The following is a 16,359-nucleotide window of genomic DNA, read 5'->3' on the forward strand; positions in this document are numbered from 1 at the left end:
GTGAGGAAACAGAAGCAATGGGGCATGTACATATTTATTAAAATTATATTTATTATCATTAAATGTTCTATCATCAACACTGGTTTGGAACTGTATGAGATTAAGAAAGGGAAGGTTAGCTTGAACATGTTCTTTGGATTGTCGTTGTTGTTGTCTTCAGTCCTGAGACTGGTTTGATGCAGCTCTCCATGCTACTCTATCCCGTGCAAGCTTTTTCATCTCCCAGTACTTACTGCAACCTACATCCTTCTGAATCTGCTTAGTGTATATATCTCTTGGTCTCTCTCTACAATTTTTACCCTCCACGCTGCCCTCCAATGCTAAATTTGTGATCCCTTGATGCCTCAGAACATGTCCTACCAACTGGTCCCTTCTTCTTGTCAAGTTGTGCCACAAACTCCTCTTCTCCCCAATTCTATTCAATACCTCCTCATTAGTTATCCATACATGGTTACACTCCAAACAATTACTTTAAGAAACGACTTCCTGACATTTAAATCTATACTCGATGTTAACAAATTTTTCTTCTTCAGAAATGCTTTCCTTACCATTGCCAGTCTACATTTTATATCCTCTCTACTTTGACCATCGTCACTTATTTTGCTCCCCAAATAGCAAAACTCCTTTACCACTTTAAGTGTCTCATTTCCTAATCTAATTCCCTCAGCATCACCCGACTTAGTTTGACTACATTCCAGATTAATATGTTAATTTTGTTCAAATTATTTATTACTTGATGTTTTAACCTGTGTGCATTCCTGTTGTCTTTCTTTGTTAAAGTAGACTAGCTTTGTATTTCTGTATGTTCAGATAAAATTTTAAGCACTGAGTCCCACCACAACAAGAAATAAATACACCAGTATGTATCATTGCTATTTGTTATAGTCTGTGAAGAGTAAATTAATATATTCATTGACACCTTTTCAGGTACATGGCTGGTGGGCACCATATAGGAAAAGTGCTGCTTTGTATCAGGGAAGAAGAAAAACATAATGAGTCCAAGGTGTCACAGCCCTTGAGGGTACAGGCAAAACCTAGAATTAGCTTCAGTCCCAGTGCAGTCTGTATTGTAACAGGTATATAATTATTACAAAAATAAAGACATTCATGTAAATAGTATCTTCAGATTTATAGTAAAATTATCTACAAATTTGCAATACATAGGTGGGCTTGGAGGAGTTGGCCTTCAGCTATCAAGCTGGCTAGTTTCACGTGGCCTGCAACACTTGGTCATAACATCTAGAAGAGGGGCGTGCACAGCATATCAGCAGCACTGTGTAGAAAGGTGGAGAAAAAAGGGTGTGACAGTGCATGTTGCAGTGGATAATATGTGCACAAATGATGGAACAAAAAGCATTATAACTCAGGCAAATAAAATGGGCACTGTTATAGGTATATTTCATCTGGCTGCAGTAAGTAACATATTTTTTTGTCTAAAATGAAAGGCTCTACAGCAATATCAGTTTTGTATGATGGAGACTAACATTAGATACACCAAAAATGTGGCACAAAATGTAACCAGCTATGATAAGCACATTTTTGTACTAAATATACAATTACAGTCTGGGTTCATAAAATATTACAGAAACACATTGAATTACATCTGTGAAATGTCATGAATGTACATAACAATTATACTTGACTCTTTTGAAGAGACTGTCTTGAGGGTAGAGATTGGTCTAATGTAAATGAGGAAACAATGACTCTTTCAAAGCAGAGCACATTGTATTGACTATTTCAAGAAAAAGATTAGCACAGTGTAGAGCAAAAGTTGCTTTTGACTTTCAGGTTAGTGATGAGCCATAGTACACATTTATTCCAATAATTGCCTTAATTGCTGTTCTTCCTGTGCAATTTCACATATTTCTTTAAGTGATATTTGTAAGTTTGCAGCATTAAGGTAGTTCTATGAAAATTTAAGCGAACTGCACAATGTTGGTAACTTTCAGTCACTATATGCACTCTTAGGCCGTCTTCAGGTTTATAATGGTAAAAGTAAACCCTCTATGCAGAACCCTGCCAGCCCAGACATGGTGTACCTGCTGATCACTGGACAGGCGTTAATTGAGTGCATGCATCTCTGCGGGAAGCCTGTGGGTTAATCTAAGCACCATCTATGGTAATAGTTGCCTTATCATTGTCAAATTGATTATTTTCATGCAGTAGTATCAAAGAAAGCTGTCAGTTACACAGCTTACATAGTTTCACTATGATAAGATTTCTTGCTATTTCCAACTAGAACAGATGGTAGTTTCCAGTATCATTAACAGCTTTTGATGTCAATCACTTTTGATGTAAAAGGTAGAATCATGTTACACTAAAGGGACTGGCATCAATGGGTTCAGTAATATCATACAAAAGTAAGCACATGTCAGCCTCTACTGACAGTGTTATAATTGGCTGTGCTGTGTGGTGTAACCCCACTCTCTCCTACTCAACTTAAATATCAAAATCTCTTTGTTATTGAGATATACAAATTGGAAAATGCCTATGTCATATTATGCACTCTTGTAGCAGTTTGAATGCAAATATGAAAGAATTGATGTACATGATGATGAGAGGTGATTAAAATGAGTTATTATTTGAATGATAATATACTCCTAACTTTCATGACCTCTATTGAAGAGTAGCTTACTGACCAGGAAATATGGTGAGTTTTGTTTGTAGTAAGAGCACATGTCGATTTTCACACATGGATCTATTACCTTCATGTTTTGTTAGAGATTAGTTGCATTTTTTCCCCATTAATAACTTAAGAAATTAGTTAAATATCACACCAGGACATCGCAATGACAGTAACTTCATGTTTTCCACCAAATATTATAAAAATTAGCACCATAATTCATTTAAAACAAATCAAAAGCACTGTGGAATGCACATCTGTGGAATGCAAATTACAAACCATACTGTGAAGCAAATTACATAGGACTAACATCTGGCATGTTTTTTACTACTATTTATAATCCGTGTGTGCTCACCAGACTATTCTGGAAACCTCTGTTTTCATGTTAATTATTGCATTAACATCCAATTTTCTTAACAGAGAACATTTTGATAAAATTGTATATTTTTATGAATAAACGAATTTGAGAGTCAGAACAGTGATAAAAGATGTGTGATATAACCAAGAATTCAAAATGGATATTTCCGGAATGTAACAGGTAAAAAACTTTGCTTATGTTTTGAAACCATCTTCAGGCCCCCTGACTGACTTGCAGGAAGATTCCCACTTCTTCTCCACTCAAAATAGGGGCCAGCTTCAGAGACTGGTATCAATAGATTTTTGACACAGCAATCCCTTCAATCATCACTTGCTGACAACTAGAAATTTAGATGGCTGAAAGGTGCTTTTATTCAACATTCTAGATACTGGTCATGTCAGTACGCTATTCTTGTGGACATGCAAAAATAAACTGCTGTTCCGTACACAAGTGAGTTTTGATCATGTACTTTCCTACTCAGATATAACTCAACCCCCCCCCCCCCCTCATTAGAAGACCACAACAATTGAGGGCACAAAAACATCATAAATGAAGCTGACAACATTTCTGGATGAGTGAATAAATAAAATTTTATACAGAGAAAATCCCATAGGAACTGAACAATACCTGTTAAGCATATACAGTTCTCTGTGATGTAAAAACATAGAAATCTGTTTACTATAGCATGGCACACTCATTCATTTTATATGCCATCTCATTCTCAGGTACAGCGCACACAAACATAGTCTTCATCAAAGAAAGTTTTCTAAGAAACAAGTTTCAAAGTGAGCAGCTGTCAACCCAAGGCTAAAATAATTAGGTATGCTGCCAGTCCTCTAAACTTTTCTAACGTAATCAGTTTGGGGTAAAGGAAGTGAATCACGACAAATGATACAGCATAAGCATTCGCACCTTGCAGCAGTGACAGCAACTACCCCCACTTGAAGATGTCGAACAGTTGCATCAAAGAAATATTGCGCAATTTATACAATAAGATGCAGTAGCAAGCCTGAGAAAAGTATTTGCAACAGATCTGTTGGGAAATCCTGAAAACATGCATTCATCCACCTAACCAACGATTAATCAGAAATCATTTTACAATGAGAAATGTAGCTGTCCTGCTTTGGAACAAACAATGCTGCTCCTTCAAAAACAAAAACTGTAAAAGATATACTTATGAGATACATATTTTATTGCGTGGATGAATAACAGAAGATAAACATATGAGGCAGAATTGCTGGTCAGTATTTATCTTCAGGAACCAATAAAAGATAAAAATATACAAAACTGTCCTAGAATTTGGAACTGTTGGTTTCTTCCTAATGGAGGAAAGAAGGATAGCTTTAAAAGCACAGGTACTCAGATCCCAGAATGAGAGACAACAGCTAATAGGACAAGGGGAAACCTACATTCTCTTAAGTATTTGACTTCTTCTGTCCCATGTTAGTTGTCAAACTTTGTAGTTGTTGTCCTTCTTCTTTGTAGCATTAATCCATATTGTATGGGATCCACTGTACTCAAGATATGGCAAATTTATTTTATTTAAATTGGTGATCACATGTCCTTCCTGCCATCACAGTCAGCGGATACCTGTAGGTGGGAAGTCAGGTGTGCCACCTGCCTATGAACTGTATAAACTTTGTTCTCTGTGTAATCATATTTTAACTATTTGTATGATTTTTCTGAGGCATAAATTGGGACCAGCCCATCATTTACCTAAACGAGAGTAAAGCCTAAAATCCATACTCTGGCTGGCCAGTGCACCCAGCCACAGGTGTTAGTCTGCCACACAAATTCCACCCAGGTCTAGTTCATTCTCCTGTCTCAAAAGTTAGTGCACTGTACATTACTGTATATATGGACATGTCTTGTACTGCGTTAGTTTAACAAAAGTGAGCAATAAAGATACCACATAAAGTAAATAACTGAATATCATGTAAGATCTCTTCAAAGATATTGCAACTGTCACACTCACTGTAAAGTAGATTTAGTAATTAATGGTACTTTGTTGTTAATAATACAAATCAGTTCAGTTTAATTGTGAATCCTACAACCACAATACAAGAGGGAAAAAGAATTTCCATGTAGACTTTGTCTTATTGTCTAGTGTTCAGAGCAAGGTCCTTTATTCCTATGCTAATGTCTTCAATAAGCTCCCATGGGACATAGCTTGGGTAAAGGTATTGCTGCAGGTCAGAATCCTGAGGGTAACTATAAGAGAAGATGTCTCTGCAAAAGTGCAGGTACTGTCAGAGGTGTCATAGGCAAGTGTGCTGATATCCTTGTTCTATATAATACATGTAAATGACATATGATGATAATTTGCTTTAGAATTTTCACAGATAATATGAGTGTATATTGAAGAATTAAGCAATTACAAGGATGTGAGAGTCTCTGGGTTGATATGCGACTATGGACCTATAATCACAAATAGAATGAGCATGAATGTAAGCGAGAACCAGTTGTTCAGTTTCTGCTCCAGGAAGTCTAAGACAACATTTAAGAATACGTTTGGGACAGAGACAGCCTCAGTGCAAACTAGTTTCAAGTATCTAAGAGTGATGTTTCATAGCAAACTTCTTAGGGTCTTTGAGGAGGGTAGTTTGCAAGGCAAACAGCTTCCTTGCCTCCACGATGAGATTTTCATGGGCTGTTCAAGGAAGGTGAAGGAAGGGGTCCATGCTGAGGCCTCATCTGGAGTATTCTAGAACTAAATGGGAACAATACCAGTCATAGGTGATTTCAGACCTGGAAAATGTAGAAAGGAAAGCAGCAACTTCTGTCTAGATTCGAGAAATGCAGTCTATCATTACCTTAATAAAGGCATTAAAATGAAAGTCAGTGGAGAGCTGGAGAAAAATTCCCAGATTGGACAATGTTTGTAGGGCTGTTTCTGGTTGTCGTGCGTAGACTAGTATTAAAAAGTAGCTGAAGAGAAATGAAGGAGAAGCCAGAAATAAGACTATTTCCATGAAAGACTGTGAAGAGATGTTCTTTCATAGGTGAAGAAGGAAGGGACTGGAGCATTTTACCAGAGAAACTACAGTATTTCAGGAGAAGAGTGAAAATGAATGTACCAAGGGACTAAATGAAATTCATGTGTATGTATAATCAGTACAGTTAAAATCTATACTTCCACAGAAGCTTGAAAGCTTGTTGGCAAATTAATATGTTATGAATAAAAGATATTAAGCTAGATGGAGGAGATATTTAATAAAAGTGAGCAAAAAACCTACTATTTTTTTCAAAATAGCACCTTTCCCGATTATTTTGCTACCTTGAAAGTGGCTTGGACAAGCACAAACAGCTTTAAGCAAGTTAACAATTGCATCTTATTAATGCAGTTTCTAACATCTGTTTCACTTCGTTAATAGGTAAATTGTCTCATTCCATTTCCCACAGAGCTAGCCCTTTTAATGGGATTTTATTATTATTGGTCCTGTAGATCATACAATTTGTACAGCAAAGCACATCATGATATAGGACAAGACAATTTGAAAATTATGTTGAGACGGTGTATGATGAGAGATGATGGTAACGGTACATAATTCACATAGCAGAATACATACAGGATATATAGAGAAAACATAAAAAGGTGGTATGTGATGAGAGATGACAGGGTTGGAACATACTACACATAGCAAAGTACATATAAGAGATACAGTCAGAAATCAATACCATACAATAATTAAATTATCTAATTAAGTAGAGATAGCTAAAACTGAATAAACAGCTTATTCACAGTAATTAAAATTTTGTTTCAAGAAATTCATGTACAGAATAGAAACAATGATTTAGTAGTAATTCCTTTAATTTAATTGTCATTATTTTTGTATTTTTGCTTGTTTTTATGTCTGTTGAGAGGTGGTTGTATAGTTTGGTGCCCATACACTTAACCCCATTCGCATATAATTTTGTGTTGTGAGCTATAATTTGTAATTGGGTTTTGTTTCTGGTGTCATGTGTGACGGTCTGCATTTCTGTGGAGAGATTCCAAGTGCCGTACTGTAAAACAAGCTAGTTCCATTGTATAGAGGCATGGCAGTGACAGGATTTTTAACTGTTGAAACAGTGGTTTACAGTGATCAGTTCTTTTTTTACTTTTCATTATTCTTACCACTTGTTTTTGCAACTTGAAAATTATGAGAGAATCAGAGCTATTTCCCCAGAAGGGTAGACCATGCATCAAGACGGACTCAAACAGGGCACGATACACCAGTTTCAAGGTATCTACACTGGCTGTGTCTTTTAATGATCTTAATAGAAAACAGGTTTTATTAAGCTTTTGCAACAGTACCTCAATATGTAGTTTCCAGTTTAGAGTATTATTGATGGCAAGTCCAAGAAATTTGGTGTCCCGCTTGCCTGTAAAGTCATCTTTGTCAATAACTATAACTGCATTGAAGGGGGTAAGATTTTGTCTAGTGTGAAAGTTCATACTTACAGTTTTTTGAGCATTTATGAGTAACCTATTTGCTTCAAACCAAAATTGTAATTGACAAGTAGTTTCATTGACTGCATCTTGCAACGTGTCATCCCTACTGGTTATCAGGATATTTGTGTCATTGGCATAAGGAGCTGGCATTTGTAATGTGTTCTGGGAGACCATTTATGAACAATGTGAAAATAACAGGGCCAACAACAGAGCCCTGAGGGACGCCATTTGTTGTATGTAGCATATCTGACCTGCAATGCCTGGGTGTCTTTGATTTTCTTATTTCTACATATTGCCTTCTTTCACTGTGGTAGCTACGGAATCAATTGTGGCCTACACCTCTAATCCCACACTTCTAGAGTTTCATAAGAAGCAGCTTGTGGTCCACCATATCAAATGTCTTGGACTGATCAAGAAGTATAACAACAGCAAGTTGTTTTTGGTCAACAAAACGAAAGCACTTTTCTAGAAATACATACAAAGCATATGCGGTTGACATATTTTTCCAAAATCCGTATTGGGATGATATTATGTTGTTAGAATTTAAAAATATTTCTAATCTAATTGATGTACAGTATTCAAATATTTTTGAGAAGGCAGATAGTGTAGCAATTGGCCTATAGTTTGCTATGTCCATTTTATCTCCCTTCTTGTAGAGAGGTATAATTTTAGCAAGTTTTAGTTGGTTTGGAAATGTTCCCTCTAGAAATGAGGTATTTCTGATATTTGATAGGGGTCCACTGATGTAATTTGAACACTTGTGAAGTAAGAAGCAAGGTATCATATCATGACCTGCAGAATAAGTCTTTTTAACTCTTTTTTTTAATAATATCTTCAATTTCAGACAGTGTTGTAGGAGATAGGAAAAAGGAGTTCAGATGAGTATTGTTTTTGAGAAGATAGAGTACAGCAGGCTGTTCCAGCTCGTTGGCTCCGTAGTGAGCCACGGAGCGCTCCCCGCTCCAGGGAGATGTGTCGCTCACTGTGACCATTCAAGTGGGCCAGCACGTGGCATGGCTGGCTGAGGCAGGTGGCAAGGCAAGCGTTTTGATGTGCCAGCTGCTTCTTACAAGATCGATAACCTCATACACTTAGCTGCTAGGATGTGGTGACATGCTACACCAGGAAATACGATGTTCAGGAAATAAATAAGAAACAACTGTTTTACAAGAAATTGCATACTAAATTTATTGGGGCTCTGTGGCTTGACATTTTCGTTTCATTACAAGATCTGAAATATCAGGTGTCAAAGTGTTCACAGCATTAATGCGGAAGATGGCCTTCATTGGTGCATCCTGAAGAAATGATCGTTTCTTACTTTTTACTCTTTTCATTGCTGAGGAAAGCTGCTCACAACAATACATAGATCCAAACATGGACTTGATCTGAGTGCACTGTTGTGAAGTGTGGGAATGTGTTTTGCTGTAATGAACGATACCATCGTGACAAATCCAACATGTTGTAGTACCTCTCTTTCAACAAAGTTGAATTTTGCAAATCAATAATCTCCAATTGAAGTGACAATGACACGTCATCGAGGGAAACTGAAAAAGGAGTGCTGCACACCTTAAGTTCCATTTCCAAACTGGTGAGGTCTCAGAATCGTGTTTCAAACGTGATGAGCTGCTTTAACTTTGCTTGGTAATCACCAAAAGTAGTACCTTCAGGTAGTTTTCAAGAAGCAAGACGATTGAAGAACGTTAAATGTCCATTACTCATCTGCCTCTCAAATAAATGTAACTTTTCCATGAACACTTTGATCTGGTTGTGCATGTCAGCAATTACCTGCCCTTTGCCCTGCAATCACAGATTTAAATTATTCATATGCATAGTTATGCCAGCTAGGAACGCCAGGTCTGATATCCATTTTATGTCTTTCAGACAACGTATTTCTTCTCCTTTCATTTCTAGAAAAAGGGATATCTCCTGACGAATGGCAAAGAAAACATCAAGAACGTTTCCCCAACTCAGCCAACAAACTGTACTGTGGGAAGGTATATCCCCATACTCCGCTTCCATATCTTTCAGACATCCTTTGAATTGACGATGATTCATGACTTGACGCCACACAAAATTCACACACTTCACAACATCTTTCATTACACCACCTAGATCTACTGTTTCAGCACACAGTGCCTCTTGGTGAATAAAACAATGAAGAGTCAAAATGTCTTTCCCGAATTTGTCCCTGGGTTTATTTTTCAAACGAGAAGCAAAACCTTGGTGATGCCCGAGCATTTGTGGTGCACTGTCTGTTGCTACAGAATGGAGCTTATCCCATGGCAAATTCATATTCCACTGATTCACAAACAGCTTCAAAAAATGTCACGTCCTGTTGTTGTGTAATTGAGTGGTACCACATCCAAGAGTTCTTCAGTTACTTGCAGCTCCATGTCGACAGTACGCACAAAAACTGCAAGCTGAGTACAGTTCGATGTGTCGGTGCTTTTGTCAAGTACTATCGAAAATGCAACAAAGCTCTCCGCCTTTTTCCTGAGGTGTGTCTCTTAATCTGCTGCCATGTCCAGGATTCTAAGAGACATTGTTTGCTTCGACAGGCAAACCCCTTCAATTGCCTGCACATCTCTTGCAAACAAACATTCTGTAACTAGTACCATGCATGATTTTACGAGCGGTCCCACCAAAAATGGGTTGCCACTTGTTGAAATGATGTGAGCGACCTGTAGCTTGGTCGAATTGCAGATTCAGTAGTGTTTTCTCCGCTTTCATTCACCTGAAAATTATAAACATGTTACAGAACATGAACTATGTTACATGTTTTGATACCCTCCATATTATGAAACCGTTTTTAAACTTATGTCTCCTGGTATGTTGTTCTTAAGCCTGGCTAGCAGTTCTCTGCATGCAATGCTTTCTACCTGATCGTAATGCGCTGCGTGAAGACATTTATAATGTCGTTGTATATTGTACCTCTTCGCAGAATTAAATACTTTATGACATACAAGACACTACGGATGACCACGCCTCTCAATGAATAGAAAGGTATCCTCCAATAGAGGTACAGGGCTCCTGCGGCTAGTCATAACTGTCATTGAACATGGATTATAGCGTCAGTTGTGGCTGCATGTGGCCAGGGGGCAGTGAGTTCGCTTTCCCCCTCCACACGGGCTCCGAGCTGCCGCAGTGAGTGCTCCATCTCCCTGGAGCTTGGTTGGAACAGCCTGGTGTACATTGTGTGGAGAGTTAGTCAGGAGATTTATGGGAAGAGAGTGTACAATATTGGAAGAGTTGGTTAGGAGATTTGTGGAAATTTCTGAAAAATAGCTGTTGAATTTATTGGCAATTTTATGTTCATTTTCAGTCTTTTGTTCTTCTATATTGGTGACTGAATGAATGTACAATGAAACATGCATAAGACTTTTTAAAATCCTTTACTTACTTTACCGAAAACAGTCTAATAAGATACTGACTTTGAGTTTCCAAATTCAGGTCTCACATGACCAATGAAGTGTGGCTATGTAATGTTCCCAGAATTGTGAATGTTCATTTGTTTAATTTGTGCACTATCTACTCACATTATATAATTTGCATTAATCATATTGATAATAGATCTGTTTCATTGTTTGATAACAGGTGATAAGAGATGGCTTCTTATACAATCAGTCAATGGAAACATTCCGTGAAGTATGGGAGCCCAAATATACAGGAGCACACTGGTTAGATATGGAATCTAGAACACAATGCCCTGGCCTAAAGTACTTTGTAGTTTTCTCAAGTGTAACTGCAGGATGTGGTATGCCTGGCCAATCAAATTATGCCTTTGCCAACTGTGCAGCAGAACGTCTAGTAAGTGTATGAGAGAGAAAAAAAATCTTATTGTTTTAATTTTAAATTTTCTATCATCTCTAAGGCTGAACAAGAGATTGTTCTTTTAGAAATTACATCTCTGTTGTGGTAACATTAATGCTTTCAAGGCGTAATCTGAGTCTTGCTAGCTGGTGTTTTAATTTATTATTTCTTTATTACTAACTCTATTCACAACACATTTTTCGGACAGTATCAACATATACCACTGAATAAACCTGAACAATTATAGCATTCTGTGACTCATAATTCATAAGACATCTGTGGCTATGACCCAGTGTCCTAGTGAGCCTTGGATGTATCTTGAAAGTATTAATTTTCTTTGATAAAGTACAGCTGACTTTATTTTCTGGTAATTATAAAAAAACTGGAATGTAGTAACAACAGTTAATAATTAAACACATAAATGATGCAATGAGTGCTGCCCCTGATGGTACATGGATCTCGTGTTCTAAAGAAGAAGAATATTAGTCAGATATTCACCACAAACCATATTATGGCAGATAGGTTTAGTTGATGAAGGGTTTATATGTAGTGTATACTGTTTTTCTTTGTATGGTTGTTAAAAATTGAAGCACTTTATGCAACAAGACCACCTGTACTGAAGAGCATGGGGGGCCCCCCACCCACCGAGCTCTTAGAGAAAGGAAAAAACATGGTGTAGTCAGATGCTTTTCTTTCAAGCAAGTGATTTATTAGAAGTTGGTTTCCCATCTTCCAAAATACTTTCTTACTCCCAGATCTAGCCCCCTCACCCCTCCTGTAAACCATTCTATGGGCACCCTTGGTATGCAGCATGCCACAAATGTCAAACTGGCATGAAGTGTACCACACATTTTTATATACAAATTACTAACATTTCATCACAATTACATATACTACTCAGGTGTGATGCCAGATACATTTTGTATATAAGGAAAGATTATACAGTGTGTATCTCACGCAGAAATCACATTTGAATGTTGTTTGTTTGCGAGAAGATTTTGGTAGAAGGTGAAACACCTACCAACATGTGTCACAATTCATCAGTGGCAGTATCACAGCATCACGGCAGTTTATTATCCCATGACACTGCTACTTGTGCTGGCCAGATCCCAAAAGTCTCATGCAAATATAGAACCAGTTGGTGGGGGAGGATCATACCCAATAGCATGCACGTTCTCAGTAACCCCACGTGGGTATTACCTGAGGGGACAGACGTATTGTTCACTCAGTATACAGGTTCATACAGTTGTGTCATGTATCTTGACTCAAGAAACAGGCTTGCTTTGAGCAAGACATGTATGAACACAAATAGTTCAGTAACTTCCAAAGCAGCACATGATGTTGATATGGTGACAATTGTTACTGCTGTCCTTGACATGACAGCAGAGAGAGTCAATGGAGCAGACAATGACATCACTGGCCACAGGAGTGGCACCATGTCATCTTTTCAGATGAGTCCTTGATCTGCATACATATCTATGCTTGGAGAATCCAAGAAGAACAAGTGTTGTTAGACTGTCATCATACAAGCTAAGAATCTGGTGTGATGCTGTGGGGTGCCATTACATACGCATGTCCACCTCTGGTATGCCTAGCTGGTAATATGGACAGTAACTCTTACATTTCTTAAGTGTTAAGGCCAATAGCTGTGCCCTGTGTTAAGATCTGCATGATGTTATCTTTCAGCCATATAATGCAAACATCATGTTGCCTGTGGTGTCATGATCTACCTCAGTACAGAACAGTGGCAGCTACAGAAAAACCTCAAGGAGGTGGCACTAAAGATATCCTGAGCTATTTTTACTTTTACCGTAATAAAAAATAATCAAGTCACATGAAAAGTTTAAGAAAGTTTTATTTAAACTGATTCTACACATATTCAAGACAATGCTATCTTATGATATAAGAAAGTTACAATAGTGGTTCCCTTCCTTAAATGATGAATTCTATGCACCTATTCTTCTTGGCAAATTGGTTAATTACATCATCAATAGGACAAACAATGTCAGGGTGAGTGTTCAATAGAGCTAAGCCATTAGGTTGATACTCCTCCATTCTCGACCTGAGCCATGTCTTTGTATGCCACAATGTTGATAAACTTCTTTCTACTGTAGCAGTAGATGCAGGTAGACAAGCAGATATTTTGTACAGCTTGAGCAAAGTATGATAGTCAGATGTAAGACAAACAGACAACGTTTGCATAACAGAATCATGATCATTAAAGGCGTTTATGCTTGTTTGCTTGATTTGAAAAATCTCTCCCATCAGTCTCTTTTCTTCAAAGAATGGTACTTCAGTTAAGCACTGATTCAATTTATCTGCCAGCTCATTACCATCATGTTTCACTAGTTGTGAGGGCAAATGTATGTTGAATTTTAAATGATAAATATTTTCTTCAGCAAAACATTTTCTCATGTCAGTCATAAGATGGTCCAGTGTTAGAATAAAAACAATTCTTTTCCAATACCTCATAGCATCATCATTATGATTGCAGTTTTCACTGTGTCTTTGTCACCCTGTAACTCTTCTGTAACTGCCTTCCCCTCTTCAATATGAGCAAAGTGGCTATCAGAATTAGCTCTCATGCCGTCGTTCACCTCGAGTGTTGAATCTAATTTTGCTTTTTCCATCATGATGTCCAAGCTAGGGTCTCATAAAATTTTGCTGTCTGGATATGTTATGCTCATAATGTCACTCAGTGTAAACAGAGTGATAATAAACTCACAATTAGAGAGAGCTCGAAGGAAAATATTGCTTTGGCAGCCATTCTTCTATCCCTCCAATACTGTATTTCTTAAGAACTTTGCTAACTGTTGTGAGATCACCTACAAATAGAATAACAGCATCATGTTGCTCAACCCACCTTGTTTGACGATGTGACTGCACGAGTGTTTTAGGTGACTCTTCAGTGTTGCAAATGGCTTGCTATACACTGTAAAGAACGATACTACTTTTTCTTCAATAGTTTAAAGTTAGTTTCTCATACTTGTAACTTTGCAGCTGTGAGAGACAGCAATATTGAGCTGATAACTTCAACAAAGTGCTACTTGCACATTGATAGCTTTCTTTTTTATTGTAGCCTTTTAATTATGACATATTAACTGAGCAATCACACATCCTATGCCCACACAGTTCTCCAGTGACAGAGAAAGGCTTTCCAGTCTCCATAGAATTGTAGTTCCTATTACTTCACCAGTAACACTATGCTCTACATCTTGACTCTCTCAGATGTTCATCATCAGTGTTTCCACTACAATCATTGTCTTTATGGATACCAATGAAACCCAAAAATCTTTTGTGTAATTTGCCATCACCATCCACATATCTAGCAGCTAAACTCAGTTGGGCAATGTGCGATATGTCCATAGTGTCATCGAAGATTATGCTGTAATAATAAGAATCTTTGATTTCCTCCAGTATTCTTGATAACATCACTGTTTCACAGCATGAAATAAGTTTGTACAAGTTGTTTTACTTATGCAAGTGGTGTTTGCTTTAGTGGTCTCAAGGTGATGCTTTAGTTGCAAGTCTCCAGCGTCAGTTTTAAATCTTAGAAGAGCTCTAAAGTTTCCCTCATTACTCACTATACTTTCATGATCATTTTTTTTTTTCTAATAGATTCCCATCATCTCTATGTCCTTACAGAGGAATATTTTGCTTTCCATGAAATATGATTGTTTTTATTATAGATACAACACAGTCTCTGTTTTCCCTAATGCTTTCCATTCTCTGTCTTGAAAATTGATTTATGACCTCGAGTTTGCATTTGTCTCGCGTCGCCATAAATAATTTTGCATCTGTTGATGCTTCAATGTGGTGCTTGAGCTGAGAGTGGGTGTCAAGGTCACCATCTTTAGCAGTAAGTTTGGCAAACTTTGTTAGTGGTTCAGTCACAAGTTCCTTGGTGATAATTGATAGCTTTCCACCAACTATCTTATTATTCACAAAAATTGAACAGTTAATACAAAGAAGTCCCTTTTTAACTTTTGAGAACACCAGCCATGGATACTGTTCAAAGTGATTATCATGCACCTGTCTGCATTCAACCAATCCCCTCATGTTATGCTTGGAAGTAGGAAAGATATAACTGTTTCCAGTTTTCCTTGTAGCTGTGAAAAGCTGGTATTGTATATCATCACTAATATTTCCTGACACTAATATATCCAAATAGTTGCCAATAGTCATGGGATTAAAGGAATCAGTTGATGAACTTTGTTGTGGAAGTTTCGATGAAGTGCTGGGCTCTGACTGTAAATCTGGTGGTGTTTGTGCAGCTGAATGGTGATCAGAATCTTCAGATTTTTCTACTTTTTTATTTTTATTACATAATGATCCATTCTATTATATTGTTGTGACATATATAAATTAGAAGCCAATTATTCTCAACTTAAAACTTTATTCACACTGAAAACTGCAACACTAGTACTCTTAGCATTAAAACACACATGGCCACACTCCGCATTTTTCTAATTTCACTGAGCACAACACTGACTGAAGTCTGTGGTAATAGCCAATAATCACAGCTGTTCACTTTTTATGACTTCCAAGTTATCACAATGGTTGTAGCTTTCAAACTGACTACCTGGCATTAGTGACTCTGCTTCCTTTACATATGTGGCTCGGTTGTTTTGAGAACAATTGCTGCCAGAATGTACACTTCCAGAACTTTATGGAGTCTGAACAAATACCTACTGTGAAAGCGACAAGCCAATATCTACCTTATGATATATAATACAAGGGCGAGTTTCCAATGTTGATGTCATCCGGCAATTTGTGTGTGTTGAACTTTTATTGTCAGTTCCATTCCTTTCTATGGCATTCGATAGAAGGCCTATGTAGTAACAATGCATTTTTAGGAACCTTCTTGCATGTCACTATTAACAGAGATACGAGGGTCAGTCAAAAAGTAATGCCTCCTATTTTTTTTTCTACGTTTAATTGTCAGGAAATTTAAATGCAATTACATAGGTTGAAAACCACAACATTGAGGATCATTTTGTCATTTTTCAATGTAATCTCCGCCCATCTCTACAGTTTTGGTCCATCTTTGAACAAGGGCATGTATCCCAGCACGGTAAAAATCACAGCTCTGCTTCCTAAGCCATTGACGCACGGATGTTTTGACGGCCTCCT

General features: G+C 37.4%; 1 protein-coding gene across 1 annotated transcript in view; it reads left to right on the plus strand.

Moving 5' to 3' along the window:
* Positions 1-16,359, plus strand: part of LOC126353900 (fatty acid synthase-like) — a 445,172-nt gene that overhangs the window by 378,287 nt on the left and 50,526 nt on the right. Inside the window, exons 28-30 of the mRNA XM_050003124.1 lie at positions 928-1,076; positions 1,165-1,412; positions 11,011-11,223. Of these exons, the coding sequence (XP_049859081.1) occupies positions 928-1,076; positions 1,165-1,412; positions 11,011-11,223 (610 nt within the window). The remainder of the gene's footprint in view (positions 1-927; positions 1,077-1,164; positions 1,413-11,010; positions 11,224-16,359) is intronic.

The sequence above is a fragment of the Schistocerca gregaria genome, chromosome 3, assembly GCF_023897955.1.
Source record: "Schistocerca gregaria isolate iqSchGreg1 chromosome 3, iqSchGreg1.2, whole genome shotgun sequence".
Lineage (NCBI taxonomy): Eukaryota > Metazoa > Arthropoda > Insecta > Orthoptera > Acrididae > Schistocerca > Schistocerca gregaria.